The sequence below is a fragment of the Pimephales promelas genome, chromosome 3, assembly GCF_988280905.1.
Source record: "Pimephales promelas chromosome 3, fPimPro1.hap1.1, whole genome shotgun sequence".
NCBI classification, from domain to species: domain Eukaryota; kingdom Metazoa; phylum Chordata; class Actinopteri; order Cypriniformes; family Leuciscidae; genus Pimephales; species Pimephales promelas.
In genome coordinates, this window is record NC_142771.1 from 42,786,376 (window position 1) to 42,803,741 (window position 17,366).

At 37.2% G+C, this 17,366-nt stretch overlaps 1 protein-coding gene across 2 annotated transcripts in view; it reads left to right on the forward strand.

The window, feature by feature from the left end:
• The window catches only part of cep112 (centrosomal protein 112), a 242,407-nt gene extending 225,352 nt beyond the window's left edge, over positions 1-17,055 (forward strand). Inside the window, exons 25-27 of one of the 2 annotated variants that reach the window (XM_089128934.1) lie at positions 6,114-6,215; positions 11,438-11,502; positions 16,819-17,055. In XM_089128934.1, the coding sequence (XP_088985060.1) occupies positions 6,114-6,215; positions 11,438-11,502; positions 16,819-16,822 (171 nt within the window). In that variant the 3' untranslated portion in view covers positions 16,823-17,055. Of the gene's footprint in view, positions 1-6,113; positions 6,216-11,437; positions 11,507-16,818 lie in introns of those variants that run through there. The other variant, XM_089128935.1, reaches the window with a different exon arrangement.
• The last annotated feature ends 311 nt before the right edge of the window (positions 17,056-17,366 follow it).

Sequence of the window (17,366 nt, forward strand, 5' to 3'; positions counted from 1 at the left end):
TGTGTGATATAAAGTTGCAATTGCGAGATATAAAGTCAGATTTGCATGATATAAAGTCGCAATTACGAGATTGGAGATATAAAGGCAGAATTGCGTGATATATATAATCGCAATTGCGAGTTATAAAGTCAGAATTGTGTAATATATAGTCTCAATTGCGTGATACAAAGTCAGAATTGCGTGATATATAGTCCCAATTGCGTGATATAAAGTCAAATTTGCGTTATATAAAGTCGTAAAATACGAGATTGGAGATATAAAGGCAGAATAGCGTGATATATAATTGCAATTGCGAGTTATAAAGTCAGAATTGTGTAATATATAGTCGCAATTGCATGATATAAAGTCAGAATTGCATGATATTTAGTCGCAATTGCGTGATATAAAGTCAGATTTGCGTGATATAAAGTCGCAATTACGAGATTTCACATATAAAGGCAGAATTGCGTGATATATTGTGAGTTATAACGTCAGAATTGTGTAATAAATAGTCTCAATTGCGTGATATAAAGTCATAATTCCATGATATATAGTCGCAATTGTGTGATATAAAGTCAGATTTGCGTTATATAAAGTCGCAATTACGAGATTGGAGATATAAAGGCAGAATTGCGTGCTATATAATTGCAATTGCGAGTTATAAAGTCAGAATTGTGTAATATATAGTCGCAATTGCGTGATATAAAGTCATAATTGCGTGATATATAGTCGCAATTGCGTGATATAAAGTCGCAATTACGAGATTGGAGATATAAAGGCAGAACTGCATGATATATAATCGCAATTGCGAGTTATAAAGTCAGAATTGCGTGATATATAGTCGCAATTGTGATATAAAGTCGCAATTACGAGATTGGAGATATAAAGGCAGAACTGCATGATATATAATCGCAATTGCGAGTTATAAAGTCAGAATTGTGTTATATATAGTCGCAATTGTGTGATATAAAGTGAGAATTGCGTGATATACAGTCGCAGTTACGAGATTGGAGATATAAAGGCAGAACTGCGTGATATATAGGCGCAATTGTGTTATAAAGTCAGAATTGCATGATATATAGTCGCAATTGCATGTTATGAAGTCAGAATTGCAAGATATATAGTCACAATTGCGAGTTTGGGAGATATAAAGTCGGAATTGTTTGTTATAAAGTCAGAATTGCATGATACCTGTATATAGTCGCAATTGCGTGTTATAAAGTCATTTTTTGTCAAGATTATTTTTTGCAATTGCGAGTTTATATCTCGCAATTCTGACTTTATATCATGAAATTCTGACTTTATATCAGATAAAGTTTATATCAGATAAAGTTTATGTCAGATATATCATGAAATTCTGACTTTATATCAGATAAACTTTATATCAGATACTTTATATCAGATAAAGTCAGAATTGTGAGATGTAAACTCGTAATTGTGAGATTGTGAGTCGCAATTATCTTTTTTAATGTTTTTATTCTTTGGCGGAAACAAGCTTCCATACTACCGTTCCTTCTTTCTCTGAGAGGGTTAAAGTGTCTATGTCAAAGTCTAACCATTGTATTTGTTTAACACTCATTTAACCAACAATTTAACACAATTCAAATTTCATATTTCATTTGGCTTTTTTTCAGCCTGGGAAATGAATGATATTACATCTGTCCAGTTAATCAATTACTAGTAGTAAGCATAATTGTTATAATAGATTCATAAAAAAACAATGTTCAGGGAAGACAGTTAACCTAAGGGCTAATTATTGAACTGGATAATAAATATGGGACCCATTAAAAATGGTCTATAGGGTCTAATAAAGTCTCAAGGTTTGCATTTGCAAACTCCACTCGCATTTTCTTCAAAAAAAAAATGTTAAATTAAATAACTCACAGAGCTGCCATTATAAAACAAGGTCAAACCAATCACTGACACTTTGCCAAATGTGAGTGTTAAGCTGTTGAAGGGGTTCTCCACAATCTCATGCATTAACACCTGTAGTGGTAAACCCGCTAACAACACACTCTTGTGGAGCTGTTTGCACTCTTTCCCTCTTTTCCCTGGCAAACAGTCACACGCTGAATGTTATTCCGCGAAGAAAGCTGTACCTAAGTCAAGTCAAGTCACCTTCATTTATACTTTCTCTAGAAATTGACCTCACCAAATTACTTGTCTGGCCTTAAAAATCATAATAACGAATGTTTTGCCGCTTCCACGTATCCTAAATTTGACACTGTTTTATCTGTACAGAGGTAAAGGCCATTAGCCAGACACAGTGCTGTACGGAGGCTCCTGTTCTCCAGAAACTGTCTAACTCTATATGAAATCAGTTTCCCTCACGGATGCCTTTACCTCCCACTCTCCCAGGCAAACATTCATGGCATGTCATCTTCAGTGACTCGTGGGCCTCCCGGTACAGTACGCGCAGGGCTATCTGTGCTGCGGGGAATGTGTATGATGAACAGGGGATTGAGATAAAGTCTTGGAGGCTCGTGTCGAGCAATACAACATGCTTTTATTAGTCCAGTCCAGCATCAACCTTTAGATCTCAAGGACCCCTGGACTAAATATGCAGCTATAGGACTGGGTATTGATTCAGATGTCCCGATTTCCTTCCGATTTACAAGATCTTGATTTGATTCTAATTCAAAAGATCTCAATTCGATTCACAAGATCTCGATTTGATTCACAAGATCTCGATTTGATCCACAAGATCTCGATTCGATTCCAATTCACAAGATCTCAATTTGATTCACAAGATCTCAATTTAATTCCAATTCACAAGATTACAATTTCGATTCGATTCAGACTCACAAGATCTCAATTCGATTCACAAGATCTCAATTCGATTCATAAGATCTCAATTCAATTTACAAGATCTCAATTTAATTCCGATTCACAAGATTTCAATTCGATTCGATTTAGATTCAAAAGATCTCAATTCGATTCACAAGATCTCGATTCGATTCACAAGACCTCGATTCGATTCCAATTCAAAAGATCTCGATTCGATTCACAAGATCTCGATTTGATTCACAAGATCTTGATTCGATTCAAATTCACAAGGTCTCAATTTGATTCACAAGATCTCAATTTAATTCCGATTCACAAGATCACAATTTCAATTTCGATTTGATTCAGACTCACAAGATCCCAATTCGATTCACAAGATCTCAATTCTATTCATAAGATCTCAATTCAATTTACAAGATCTCAATTTGATTCCGATTCACACGATTTCAATTCGATTCAATTTAGATTCAAAAGATCTCAATTCGATTCACAAGATCTCGATTTGATTCACAAGATCTCGATTCGATTCACAAGATCTCGTTTTGATTCCAATTCAAAAGATCTCGATTCGATTCACAAGATCTTGATTTGATTCACAAGATCTCGATTCGATTCCAATTCACAAGATCTCAATTTGATTCACAAGATCTCAATTTAATTCCGATTCAAAAGATAACAATTAATTTCGATTTGATTCAGACTCACAAGATCTCAGTTCGATTCACAAGATCTCAATTCGATTCATAAGATCTCAATTCAATTTACAAGATCTCAATTTGATTCCGATTCACAAGATTTCAATTCGATTCGATTTAGATTCGCAAGATCTCAATTCGATTCACAACATCTCAATTCGATTTAATTGCAATTCTCAAGATCTCAATTTGATTTTGATTCACAAGATCTCAATTCGATTAAATTCAGATCCACAAGATCTCAATTCGATCCACAATATCTCAATGCGATCCACAAGATCTCAATTCAATTTACAAGATCTCGATTCGATTTGATTCCGATTCAGAAGATCTTGATACGATTCAATTGTCGATTCTATTATCAATTTTCAATTCACTGATTTCAGTTATTCCATTTTCACTGGCCCCACCACAAAGAAAGTAATAAATTAATAACATAGTTATTATTTTTGGCCCATGTATCCTTGTATTGTAATAAATAAGTTATGTGACAAAATGATAGATTACCAGTGAAATTGAACAATTCTCGATTCCAATTGCAATACCAGAGCTAAAACTACTAATATACATTTCAACGATTATAAAAAAAACAGTCATTAATTTAAAAAAGAACAAATAATTAAACTTCAAGCAGTGACACAAATAAATAAATACAATAGAATGAAGATAGAAATGAAATAATCTGTGCTTTTAATATTTTTCAGGTAGGTCTAACAGTTCTCAGGTACAGAAACTGAATAAAGTAATCAAATGTAAAATAGCACTGCATATAATCTTCACTGTACAAATTAAATAAAGGTTCATTCTTATTAAACTTACCAAAATGCTATTCAGTGAAGAGCAGGGAGTGTGTTGTTTGTCTTTCATAGTTAGATTATTAGCACATATAATATTAGCACATGCACATCTTTCTCTGCTGTTTACTGAAGCCATAACCGATTATGGTTACTTGGAAACTCGCGAAGGCGGACATTTTGAGGTAAATCTGTGTGAATTTGTCCGTTTTAAGCGCGAGAGACGTGAAAGAGAATTAATTTAATTACCGTTATTTGCACGCTGTCTGTGACTAGTAAGAACATTTTATATTCAACGTTTGTGGTAATTCATTTACGGAAAAAAGAATCGATATCGAATCGACCACATTTTTAAAAAAAAACAACAACAAAAAAACGATTATCGAAAAAATTATAGTCGAGTTAGCTAAGAGACACTCAAGAGTTGTCTCAATATCCAGTGCTATAATTCTAGCTGGTTGAATTCACTCAGACATAAGTAATAAGAAATAAGTATTGATTGGCTCGCGTGTCAAATAAAGAGGAGGGCAGCAAATGGGGGCGATCGGCTAAATGGCGAAGGCCTGGTCTACAAAAGAAGAACAGAGAGCTGTGTTCAGATTATGTATACTCGTCCTCTTTGAAGTGGCTTCCAATCCTTTCATTGTACCCTGAAAGATTAATTATAGAAAGCCAGAACAATCAGTTAAATCCACAACAGGAAAATTATTTTAGGAAAGGCAATCATCTTTCTTGTTGCGCCTCTGTTCCCCTCAAAGAAGGCGGATATTACGACGTTTTTAACTTAATATGGTGGACAGAGTCTGTTTAAGAGCATCAAAGATCAAAGCAAGATGAGACTCAGATCCCTTAAGACCTAAACCCAGACCACTAAGACCATTCTCACTGGACTTGGCATGTGGTAGACCATCAGGGTGGTGAACACCAAGTCGAAAAACCAACATAGACTAGCCCAAAATTACAGTACAAAACGGTTCATCCTAACCAGCCTCGACGACATTACACGACGAGAAACTCGTATATGCATCATTTTTGTGTGTACCGCACCAAAAGACTGCAATCAATTTGGTTTGAAACACACAATATATGTAGCGGAGAGCGAGGCACAACTTTTAGACTTTCTCAGTTTGTGTAAACCTACTTAGGGTTCAGAGATCCATTTTCCCCCTCATTAATTTCACACGTCTAGTACAGTTATGTGGTTTTGTTTCATTAATACAGTGTATTCTTTTTTATGGAAGTGAATTGTGACAACATGCCCCTTAGGTGAAGTACATTGTCAATTTTATCTGATTTAATCAAAAAAAAAATATACAAGAAAAACTAAAATATTTTCTCAATAAAATACAATTATTAACTTTTTTATATAGAATAATGGCATTTTTAATAAATAAAACAAAAAATTATTTCAGAACATAATAATAATTAATAATTCCTGATGATTGACTGTCAGTCTTCATTCGCCTTTTTCTCGTGGTTTCTCAATATAATTCATGCAAGTTTTCTCTAAATAGTATTGATATGGCGATAAGTTTCGTAATGCGGGCATGTGTGGAAGTATTTAAAACAAGGGTGTTACATCTAACCCTACAATTGTAGCACTAACCATGGCACAGATGTACATGTGACTTATAAAACAGACTGTTATCAGTTTGACCTTGGAAAAAGGCATGGTTTGAAAGGGTCCTCTCAATACCCCTCTAGACGTGACCTTGAAGTGTCTTCAGTGAAGCATGATTTGTTAATTCCTCAGTTTGTTGACGAACGAGCGTCTCACTTGAGTATGTTCATACAACAATTCTGTACTTTGAGCCGTTATTACGGGGCATGTTTTAAACTCTATCCATCTCTCCTCGTGTAGATCACACATGTCCATCAGGAGTGTGAGTTGAAGATTAAAGGCCTGATGCCTGCAGAGCTACAGCAGGAGCTGAACGACACCATCGCCTCGCTAAAGTCGCAGGTAAAGTCAATTGCCAGTTTACATTGTGCAATTCTGACTTTATTTGTCAGATTTGCGAGATACAAACTTACAATTGCGTGTTATAAAGTCAGAATTGCAAGATATAAACTCACAATTCTGTTAATATAAAGTCATAATTGCGAGATATAAAGTCGCAATTCTGTGTTATAGTCATAATTGCATGATATAAAGTCGCAATTGTGCGTTTTTTTTTCTCAGAACTGCATGTTTACTGGTACATCGCGCAATTCTGACTTTATAACACGTTTGCGACTTTAGATCATGCAATTCTGACTTTATATCATGCAATTGCGTGAAATTCTGAGAAAAAAAGTCTGAATTGCAAGTTTATTTTTAGCAATTCCATTTTTATATCTCACAAATCTTGCTTTATAATGTGCAATTACGACTTTATATCACACAATTGTGACTTTATATCACGCAATTGTAAGAAAAAAGTCAGAATTTTGAGATAAAAAGTCACATTTACCGATTTCATTTTTTATTCTGTGGTGGAAACAAGTTTCCATTGAAAAACCACCACCGCAGACACATCTGGACATCGCATAGTTTCATATACATGGACTCGATTCATAAACACACCTGGATCACTTATGTGTAGACAGGATGATGTGCATTATAAGGCGCATAGTTCCTGAATAGCGGCAGCTTTGATTGGTTACGGCTTCCAGGGGAAAACAGAAGCGCTGGAGTACATCACTCATGATCGCTAAATAAACCCAGACAGTTTGATTGGCATGTGAAGAAGGTGAGGAGTTTATTTTGTTAGAATGAGCAACTGGATGAACATTATCTCACTTCTTACATGACTACTTACCAAATAAATACATTAAAAATATCTCTGTTTATCTGTAGTAAATTATTATTGTGTCCAACCTTTACCATCACCAGTGAGTACCACAAGGTTCAGTGCTAGGACCGCTTAGATTACTTAAAGCAGTTGTCCAGTTATGTCTTTTTATTTGTACTTTACTTTGTGCTGTTACTTTGCAACACATTTAACAATTTCTGAGAAATATTCGTATGTGCCAGTCACTGAACATTGCCTGGAAACATGCCTCAAACAAATGCACTGGAAATATACCCAAAACAACATTTTTGCAGAAATGTTGCCAAATTCATGCATGTCTAAAAACGTAAAGTAAGATGTTATTTGTCTGTGACCTGGTTGTCTCTGACATTGTTAGGAGTTTCTTCTTTGATATTAAGGTCCAGCTAATTGTTCGGTATGTGAGCATATTTGCTATCCCACTGGTATTTTATTGTTTCTAATGTATGTATCATGTTTTATACATAGACAGTGAAAGAATACGAATGTGTAAATATGTAACGTCGCCCGTAGTGTTTCTGAAGAGCACTTTTGAAGCCTAAAGTGGGCGGAGCCGGCCGTCGCCATCTTGGCCGCGCATCACTCCCGGATAAATGAAAATGTGCTGCGAGGCGGATTAGCTGAGCTGACCGCAGACAAACGGCTAGAAGTGAAGCAGCGGCAATCCACCTGTCACTCAAGTGGCCACGCCCTTAATTATGCACAACTTTAAGGCTTAATATAATTTAAACAGATGAGTTATAAAAAAGTTCACCCTCCTCACAGTCGTCATGAAGGGCAAAATTAGCTTTATAGCCCAAAACCACTTTTTGCACCAGGCTGTAAACAAGTTTTTTTTCTGCTGTAAAGTTGGGAATTTAACATGGGGGTCTATGGGATTGACTCTCTTCTGGAGCCTGTCTCTAGTGGCCAATCGATGAACTGCAATTTTACTGTCACCGTCCCGGTACCGGGACGCCTAACTTTACTTCACTATATTTCTATTAAATCCTAATCTAATTATGACAAATTATATATTGTTGGAAAGGTCTAAGACTTCTAAATAGATATTCTACCCCTGTTTTGTGTTAAAAATTATGTAGGAAGAGTAATTGATGAATTTATGACAAGAGTGCACCTCAAAAAATTTGACCTTTGTCACAAAAAGTTGATGAACCCACTTTTAATCATTGAAACTTCTGTTTTTATGCTAAAAGTTAATAATAAAACATGTAATCTAGTTTTTTTCAATAAAAAAATATATATATAGTACAATATTATCCTCTAAAAATGATAATATTTATATTTATTATCCTCTAAAATATAATATTATTTTTTATCGCCTTTTTTTATTATATCACATATTTTAGTAGTTATCATAAATTAGGTATCATTTGAAAGCTTATAAACTCAGAATTCATCGTGTGAAAACGGTTTTATAATTGAAAGTTGCGTTACCATAGAAACAGTACTTAATTTATCAGGCTCCATCATTATATTTCATAATTTATGATCAAAACTTTTTCTAATCTTGACAAAACTGATATTGTCAGAAAGGTCAGAGTCTCAAGGTTCCAAATGTTGTGACAGAAATTTTTGGACAGAAAGTATTAATTTGTGAAGGCAGAATGTATACATCTAAATTCAATGGAATTCAATGGCACCCGGTGGCTATTTTTGGTACTACGCCTAAACAAAATCTCATGGGAACTTCAATTTTTGTGATATCAACTTCAAATTTGGAACATAACTTGATAAGATGTATGGCTTTGATTTTATAGAAATTTTAGAGTAAAAAAATATTTTATAAAATATATATTTTTATAAAATAAAAAATATATAGTACAGTATATTTAATTTACTGTAAATTTAAACTTCCATAACTTTTTAATACTTTCATTTTTTGAAGTGTTTTCACTTCAGCAATATTCTGCTGAGTGTTTCCTTTAAAACAAGACCAAACTTGGGTATATTCCAAAGCATTCTTAAATTACAACCATTTAAGTTTGAATAGTGCATTTTGACCCCCATTCTCAAAAAGGGGGGTGACAGCTAAGGGGTTAAGTCATTTCCGTGTTGGATTCAAGAGAGAGACACGACGGTTGCCGCTTGGTTTTATAGCCTCCAAAGGCAATATTAAAAGTCAATCATTCATATGGTAAGGGCGTTGTTGTACAGAATGCATTTTACTCCAGAACTTTTTAGCTCTTTCCATGAAGTCCTGCGCATGCGATCAGTCCGCTTTGGTGTCTCTCGCATGCGATCAGCTAATAATGCCGGGCAGTCCGACCTCACGTCTTTGAACTCAAGTGGCTCTTGTTTATTTGATTTCTTGGGAAGGGGAGGGGGTAACAAGTGCCGCGAGTTCCTCCATAGACATGGATCTAATTTGGCCATGAGGCTTTGAAGTCTCCGGTCCAGTTCATCTCCTCATGTGCAATTACACCCGCCAGCCACATTAATACAGGCTTCAAGGGCTCCGGCCGGGGTCTTATTAGTTACAGTCGGCCTTGTTCTACACGAGTCTGTGGCAAGAGCATTTTTGTTAAACATTTCAGATCTAAACAATAGCTCCTTTTTTGTCAGGCTCGGTCCGGGCCCCTCGAACAACATTTCCAGATCACAGTTCAAAGACCCCGGCGCACGCCTCTGAATAGCTCTGACCAGATTCCTCTGGAAGCGCAGACACAGCTCTGTGATCTGATATGTTTATGCATTGTAATTGGTGACCAGCGTGGCCTCCGATGTCCTTGAATATCTCCAGCATTGCAGTGGATTATTTTAACAAACCCAGCGGCCGTTGAGGAATCTTAACCAGAGCCGTTCTTTTCAGAGTCGGAGGCGTGCATTTTTGCAAGGATGGTAACATTAGATTTGCTTTGAGGTTTTGCTCTGTTCTGTGTATCTTTGTTTCCTGGAAAAAATCGGCACAGAACAATGCACTTTCTTTTCAGACTCGTACAAACTTTTAAAAAAGACACAATTCACCAAGTGTATTCGGTTACCGTAATGGCACACCGTAAACATTTTTTGTTTCACACTATTGTTACATTTTAGCAGAAACGGTCAAAGTGACTGTCAGACTTTAAAGGGGTTTTTGTCAAGTTTTTGTGCACTAACAATAAATGAGACTAGCATTGGGGTAAGTTACTTTAAACTTAAAGAATTACAATATTGCGTTACTCCCTAAAAAGACTTTTTATATGAAGCAATGTGTTGCGTCACTTTATCTCATCTGGGCTGGGCTTGCCTGTTTGTTATTTTGTTTTTTAAAGTCTGTGGCAAATGTAAAGGCCACTTCACACCTAAAGTGAATAAGAAACTGCAGATTCACTCCTGTACAGTAGAGGGCGCCGCTCAAACAAACCTTTCAGCTGTGCTGTTATTCTGGACCACAGGAGAAGAAGAAAGACTCAACCAAAGACTATAGATATAGAAAGACGCTTCGTTCCTATTACTCATGGAGTGGAGAAACTGCAACGCGCAATAACGCGGAATGAGTCCCGCCTTCTAAAGTGAATGAGCCAATCACTGACCCCGTTCCCATAGAAACCTGAGACTCGCTCGTATGAAGCTAGCCTGAAGAATACATGTTTTTAACGCTATTTGAGCATAAGAAATAATATTTATGGGGCAGTTTGTGTCAGATTTTGTTTGCTGATTTAAAATATGTTTTTTAATTGAGACGAACGCATGCGGTTTTCGAGATGTCAGGATTTCCCCCGTTCAAATAGACAGGACTTGGTCTTGGAAACCTGAAACTGCTGCAAATATGGCCTCCGAGTGACGGACTTTCCTTGAAAGAGACTTTGGTTCAATACTCTTCACTTTGGCAGTAAAAAAAATGCTGTAATATTTTTCAAAAGTCATTTTTGTTTATCGGTATGGTTGAATTGATTGACATCAGCAGGTAACACAAAGTTAATAAAGTGAGATTAAACACATAAAGTGTATTTGTGTTATTTTACATATTTAACTATTGCAGGTTTGTAGAATATTCCGATTCTGCATTTCACTGTAGTGTAGAACTAGTGGTCCATAAATGGGAAAACAGTAGTGGTGTAACGGATCACAAGACGTCACAAATCGGGTCATTTTTGCTGATGAGCCAAAAAAATGGGTGTAACTTTGGGTTTCATTCTTAAAGCTCACTTTAAGCACTCCGATACCACTGCAAATACTACTAGCCTAACTAATAAAGTTCTTTATTATTATGTACTTACTATAGGGTTAGGGTAGGATTTGCATAATTAACTGTTATTACTACGGTAATTAACTGTTATTACTACGGTAAGTGCATGTAACAAGGACACTGTAAAATAAAGTGTCACCATAATACACTTCCCCCGTGTGCCACTAAGCTTGAGGTGTGTGTGTGTGTGTGTGTGTGCAGGTGAAGTTCCTGCAGAAGAGAGCGTCAGTCCTACAGGAGCAGCTCGACGCTGGACACATCAGGAGGTGAGGGTGGATACACACACACACACACACACACTCGTGTGAGTCCGCACGTGATGCCTATAACAAATGAAACCACTTAATAAAGGAAAATACAGTAAAGTGCAACATGTACAAGGCAAGCCTCTTATATATCGGCTACACACAATTATCATGACAACATTATATTTGTGTGATTGGGGCGAGAATTTTAATGGTGTGAATTTTGTTTTTGTAATCAGGTTGAAGTGATGTTTGAATTTAGATCTATCGGCCGATATATCGGTTATCGGCTTTCAAATATGAATAATTATCGGTTATCGTATAAGCCAAAGTTGTCGTATCGGTGCATCCCTAGATGTGGCTATAGTGCTGGGGTAAACGATTATTAACTAAACGATTAGTTGGGCGATTATTTTATCGATTAGTCGACTAATCGGACGACTAATATAAAGAATTTTTTTTCTGCTGCTCAGTTAATAAAAAAACAATATCTCAAATAAATACTGGCATACTGAATCAAGATACTATAAGCTGGCTAACGTTAGTCTAATGTTATGTATTTGAACACCATCACTATAACTCTACAACCGCCAAAACCGTGTTATTAAAATATTTTTTACAAAGAGAGAATGTTTAAATATTAATATCTGAGGAGGGAAACGGAGGCGGAGTTAGTGGTGTGATCGGAGGCTTCTACTACTGGAGATGAATCGGTCGAGGTTTGTGCACCTACTGATCAGAGCGCGTGCTGACACGGAGTAAAGCCTTGTTTATACTCGACACGTCCGCACGAGCGCGAATGTGCGTGCGGCAAAAATGACGCGTTGGGTGCGCAAGACCAGGAAGACTGTGGCTGGCTGTGTGTACGCCTTTTTTTGTAACAGCGCGCGCGGCGCCGCGTCCGGGTACGACTTCAAGCCGAATCTGCCCGAGCTTGTACGTCTCACCGGCACCCAGTTTGCGCATCTAAATTGCAATTTTCTTTTCTTAAGGGTTTGTTTACTGTGTGTGATTCATTTAATGGATAGCACATTCACTTCTAGTTGTCTTCGTCCTCTATTTTCGCAATGTTTCGGTCTCCCACGTGTGTGTGGCAAGCTGTACCGCCGGGAACATGCAAAAAATAAATAAAGAAGCGTCGACGCAAAGATATGACGTCGACGCAATTTTGACGTCGAATCATCGACGTCATCGACGCGCCGCTACAGCACTAGCTAATAGACGAATCCGACGAGCGTTCTGTGTAGGCTGCCATCTTGTGGCGACGCCATTACTGAGCTGTTACACCGGCATAGACATATGCACCGGTATGTAAACAAACCTCGGTGATAACGCGAACTCACCCTCGATGACAGCTACAGCCAGGCAGAATGACTTGTTGGTTTGATCTGTGACTGCAGTGGCCTCCAGTCACAGATGAAGGTACAAACGATCTTACAGATTAACGTTATTTATGAAAATAGCTTGGCAAGCTAGCTAGGCTAACGTTTGCTAACGAGGAAACTATAAAAAGATCTGTCCATTTGGCAACAATAAATAAATAAATGAATTAAATCAAATAAACAAATTCATGTTTTTCATTTGTGTCCATTATTTATCTCATTTCACATTGCAACAGGCAAGGGTAAGGTAACGTTACAGCTAGAAAGTATACATAATATCGACCAATTAGTGTTTTTAAACCATGGAAAGAGGTCAATATAACAGCAGGAGAACAATTATGTCACATAACGTTACATTTAGCTCAGGAAAGCCATTTAATGACCATAGCATGTTAATTGAATAGAAAAAATAGCAAGAGAGGATATTTTGCTGATCACTATATCACATATTTATTATATTTTTTTTACTTATGTCATTAAATAATTGTTATTATACTCGAATGTCCGCGTCTTGTGCTCGCCCAGGAAATCTGTAAACCGTACGGCACCAGACAGGGGCAGTCGACCCGGGGTATTCACAGTGTTTTCTCTTCAAAATTGAAATTTTATTGCCACCATTGAAACAATTTATAACGGAAACTGTTTACCCACTCGATATTATACAAGGGCTAACGTTGTAACGTTAGTGACAGTCGTAAATCGCGGGCTGTTTATTCCAGTGGACGCAAGTTGCAACTAAAACAATTGGAGGCAATGGCGCAACGCTACCCAGCAACAGCTCAGTAATGGCGCCCCGCTTACTTCCGGTAGTTTCACCGGATTCGTCTATACACAGGTGTGACTCCAACACTTGACATTGCCTCTGAAACCTGTATTTGGTAGATTTACCCACACACACACACACACACTTTCTTGTGTTGAGAAAGCCTGGAAGTGTCAGGACAGACTGACCCCAGGACAGTTACGGGAATCACTTGTGTGTTTACTCTGCCGTCTGATCCTACAGGGAACTTACAATTTAAAGCAGCACTAAGTAACTTTTTCAACCATTATAATATTTTTCCAAAACCCTTGAGATTGTACATCAACAATTGGTTAAATGACAGGTCTGCCATAGCCTGACGGTGTCTGTATCGCTTTTACTGGCACTCTGTAACTTAGGAACCCGGGCACTAAAAGAACTACAAAATTCGACTGCTTTACGGCATACATCACTTCCCCCACTTCCTCAAATTCCGACGCGAGAGCCCAACGAGCGTTTTTTTTTTTCTTTTACCTCTGGATTTTGTCATGGCTGAAGCAGCAAGTAATACCAAATGTGAAGTGCGTCAGAAACAGAGCGCGCGGGTGATCAGTTTACTGTTGGTAATGTGTTGTGTAGCGTCGCCCCTCGCCACTTCCAATGTAGACTGCATTGCTTTCTTTTGAGGGCGCTTAACACACTCAAGCATTCCCGTAGAGCCGGGCGGGCAGCTCGCGCCAGCTCGAGACGTGAAATTATACTGATTACTGAGTTTGGTAGGGGCTAAATTCTATCCAATGTCTGCAGGCTGATAGTCATGTTTGTTACTTATTTTTCTGGTAAAAGCGTCTTGCCTCAGGCTATAATGCAAATCCATTGTTCAAATTTGCAGATTCATCTATGGTAGCTTGATATTGTAATATTGACGATATGGCTATTATCTGCCAACAAACATTGAATTTAATTAGCATATCCATTATGTAAAACAGTAGCCAATAGGCTAACATAGGCTAACAACACTGGCTTGTAAATGTGAGCTACACGATCTTTTGACGTTTGAAAAAATTAAAGCCCATGAAACTATATTCATAATGCTACGTTCACACCGGACTCGAATAGCGCGTCAAATTCGCGTCTACCGCGTCTAGTTTGACGCTTGACCACTTTGTGTTAATTCGTGCGTCAAGAGCGAAACTGGCGCGGGTAAAATAAAAAGTTTGAAGCGAAATTTACGTGCGTCTCGTGCGTCAAAACCGAAACCCGTTGACGGCCATCTTTGTTTATGTTGATCGAGCATTCACCGCACTGTATTTGCTCTGGAGAGCTAGAACAGCGGCGTGGGGATCATCGTCGCCGTATTTGTGTTCACCGGACCCTTCGGAGGTGAACCGTTTGGCTAGTTTCACCATTTGCTCGCTCCAGCGGTACTTCCGCCCAGTTTGATGACCTGTTGTCCCGTATCGGAGCGAGGATCACCCTCGCCCTCATCCATCTAATCTAGCTGTCATTTATTTTTGTTTTGATGATAAATAGAGCCAGCTTCCAAAAGTTATTAACCTGTCCTGTGATTATTTTTCTCTCTCACGTCCAGACACGAACTTATGCACATGTATGTTGATTGTCTTTACATCATAATACTATTTCATATAATCTAGATATGGAATGAATAACATTCAATACAAAATGAACATGTCTCGTATATAGAAATACATTTTTAAGTGATAAAATATTTGCTTTGTTGTGCATAATCCCACCATACATTTAGTCATATACAAAATAATTTATTGAAGCATCCAGACACTTCACCGCGTGAGCAAGCAGCTAGGCTCCTGATTGGTTAATGCGGTGCGAATTCACGCCAAAGTTCAGATTTTTCAACTCGGGCGGCAGACGCGAATTCACGTCAAACGTGTGAATGCACAAATGGCACTAACTAAATCATTTGCGCGTAACCCGCTTAACACGCCAGACGCTCAATTCGCGCCATTCGCGCGAACTTGACACGCGAATGAGGCATCTTCTGCGCCGCAGGAATTTTTCACGCACGTAACGCGTCTTTGCATTGACTTAACATTGAAATCATTCGCGCCTGACGCGCTATTCGCGTTCGGTGTGAACGTACCATAAGACATGCTGAAATATATGTACCTGGGATAAAGACATTTCACGTGTGTATTCCCTAGTGTAACCATGACAGAATTTACGACAGTAGTAGAAGACAAACTGTAGGGGAGCCCGAGAGCAAAATTTTAAAAACAACACAATGCTGCTTTAACAGTTCAAAATTTTCTTTATATTTACTCCAAAGACCAATGCTATTGTGCAGAGATCGCATTTTGTACATTTTCAATCCCAACCCAGAACAAACTCCCTTAGGTAATGTTAATTAACACTAATAGTACAACATAATAATAATAATAGCAATAAAAAATGCAATAATAATGGTCAAGTGATTTTGAGCGGAATAACATCCTGCACACTTGCAAACTAGTATCAACATTGTATTTGCAACATTTCGGTCTCATGACATCATCAGGCATATATGCGTTATTTATTAATAATTTTATTACTTGTTTTTTGCATTGATTATGTAGACTATCGAACTCAAGATATTAGGGCTGTCAAACAATTAATCGCGATTAATCGCATCCAAAATAAAAGTTTGTGTTTACATCATATATGTGGGTGCACTGTGTATAATTAATTATGCTTGTATATTTAAGAAAAAATATTATTTATATGTAAAATATTTTTATATAATATAAATTATATATAAATCTATATACATGAAAATATTTCTTAAATATATACAAGCATGTGTGTGTATTCATATATATATATAAAATAATTATACACAGTGCACCCACATATATGATGTAAACACAAACTTTTATTTTGGATGCGATTAATCGCGATTAATTGTTTGACAGCCCTACAGGAGATATTGAGGAACAGCTGCAGTTGTGCCAGTAGGTGTGCCTGTTTAAGTTGTGTTAGACTGTAGATTGACATAAAGAAAGCTTGGTAGAATGAGAGTTTCATGTTAACACTTTTGGTGGTATTTTATCTACATTTAGTATTTCCATCAATCAGTATTATTATTGTTTTTTTTATATTCAGTACTTTTTCTGTGCTTAAATTTGATGTTTGATAAACGCGTTTCACAACATTTTATTTCTCATAATCACTCTCTCTCTCTCTCTCTCACCATAGGTAGTGGATGATAGTAATATGTGCTCATGGGAGCCGTCCTCCTCATCTTCGCTCACTCACGCTGATCTCGTCTGATGTGCCACTTTTACAGCCATATCTATATGTACCTAGTCATTTTATTTATTTCATTTTTTTTGTTGTTGACTTCATTGTTATAATGTATAATGTTCATCAGTGAAATACGTCCATTGTTTTTATTATTCTCATCATTATTATTAAATGGTTTCTTAAATCCCAGTCTTTGCGCTGTTGTGATTTTCCTGTTGGTGAAGTGTGCCGTGAAGAGAAACCGTGATGCCATCGTCCGGCTCAGTTCAGTTCTTGTATAAAAGTGTCAATGCAGGAGATCAATAATATTGCTGAATATTAAAAATTGAATATTTCAATTTAATGTCCCCAACTAATGGCAACAAAGGTGGAAAGGCGACAAAGGTTTAAAAAACGTGGGTTTGGGCTATGAATAATCTACTAAATAATAGGCTTGAGCTGTTTTAGGCAACGATCTTGTCCATCCAAACCACAGGGTCCCGTGTTTCACTCCACAACTG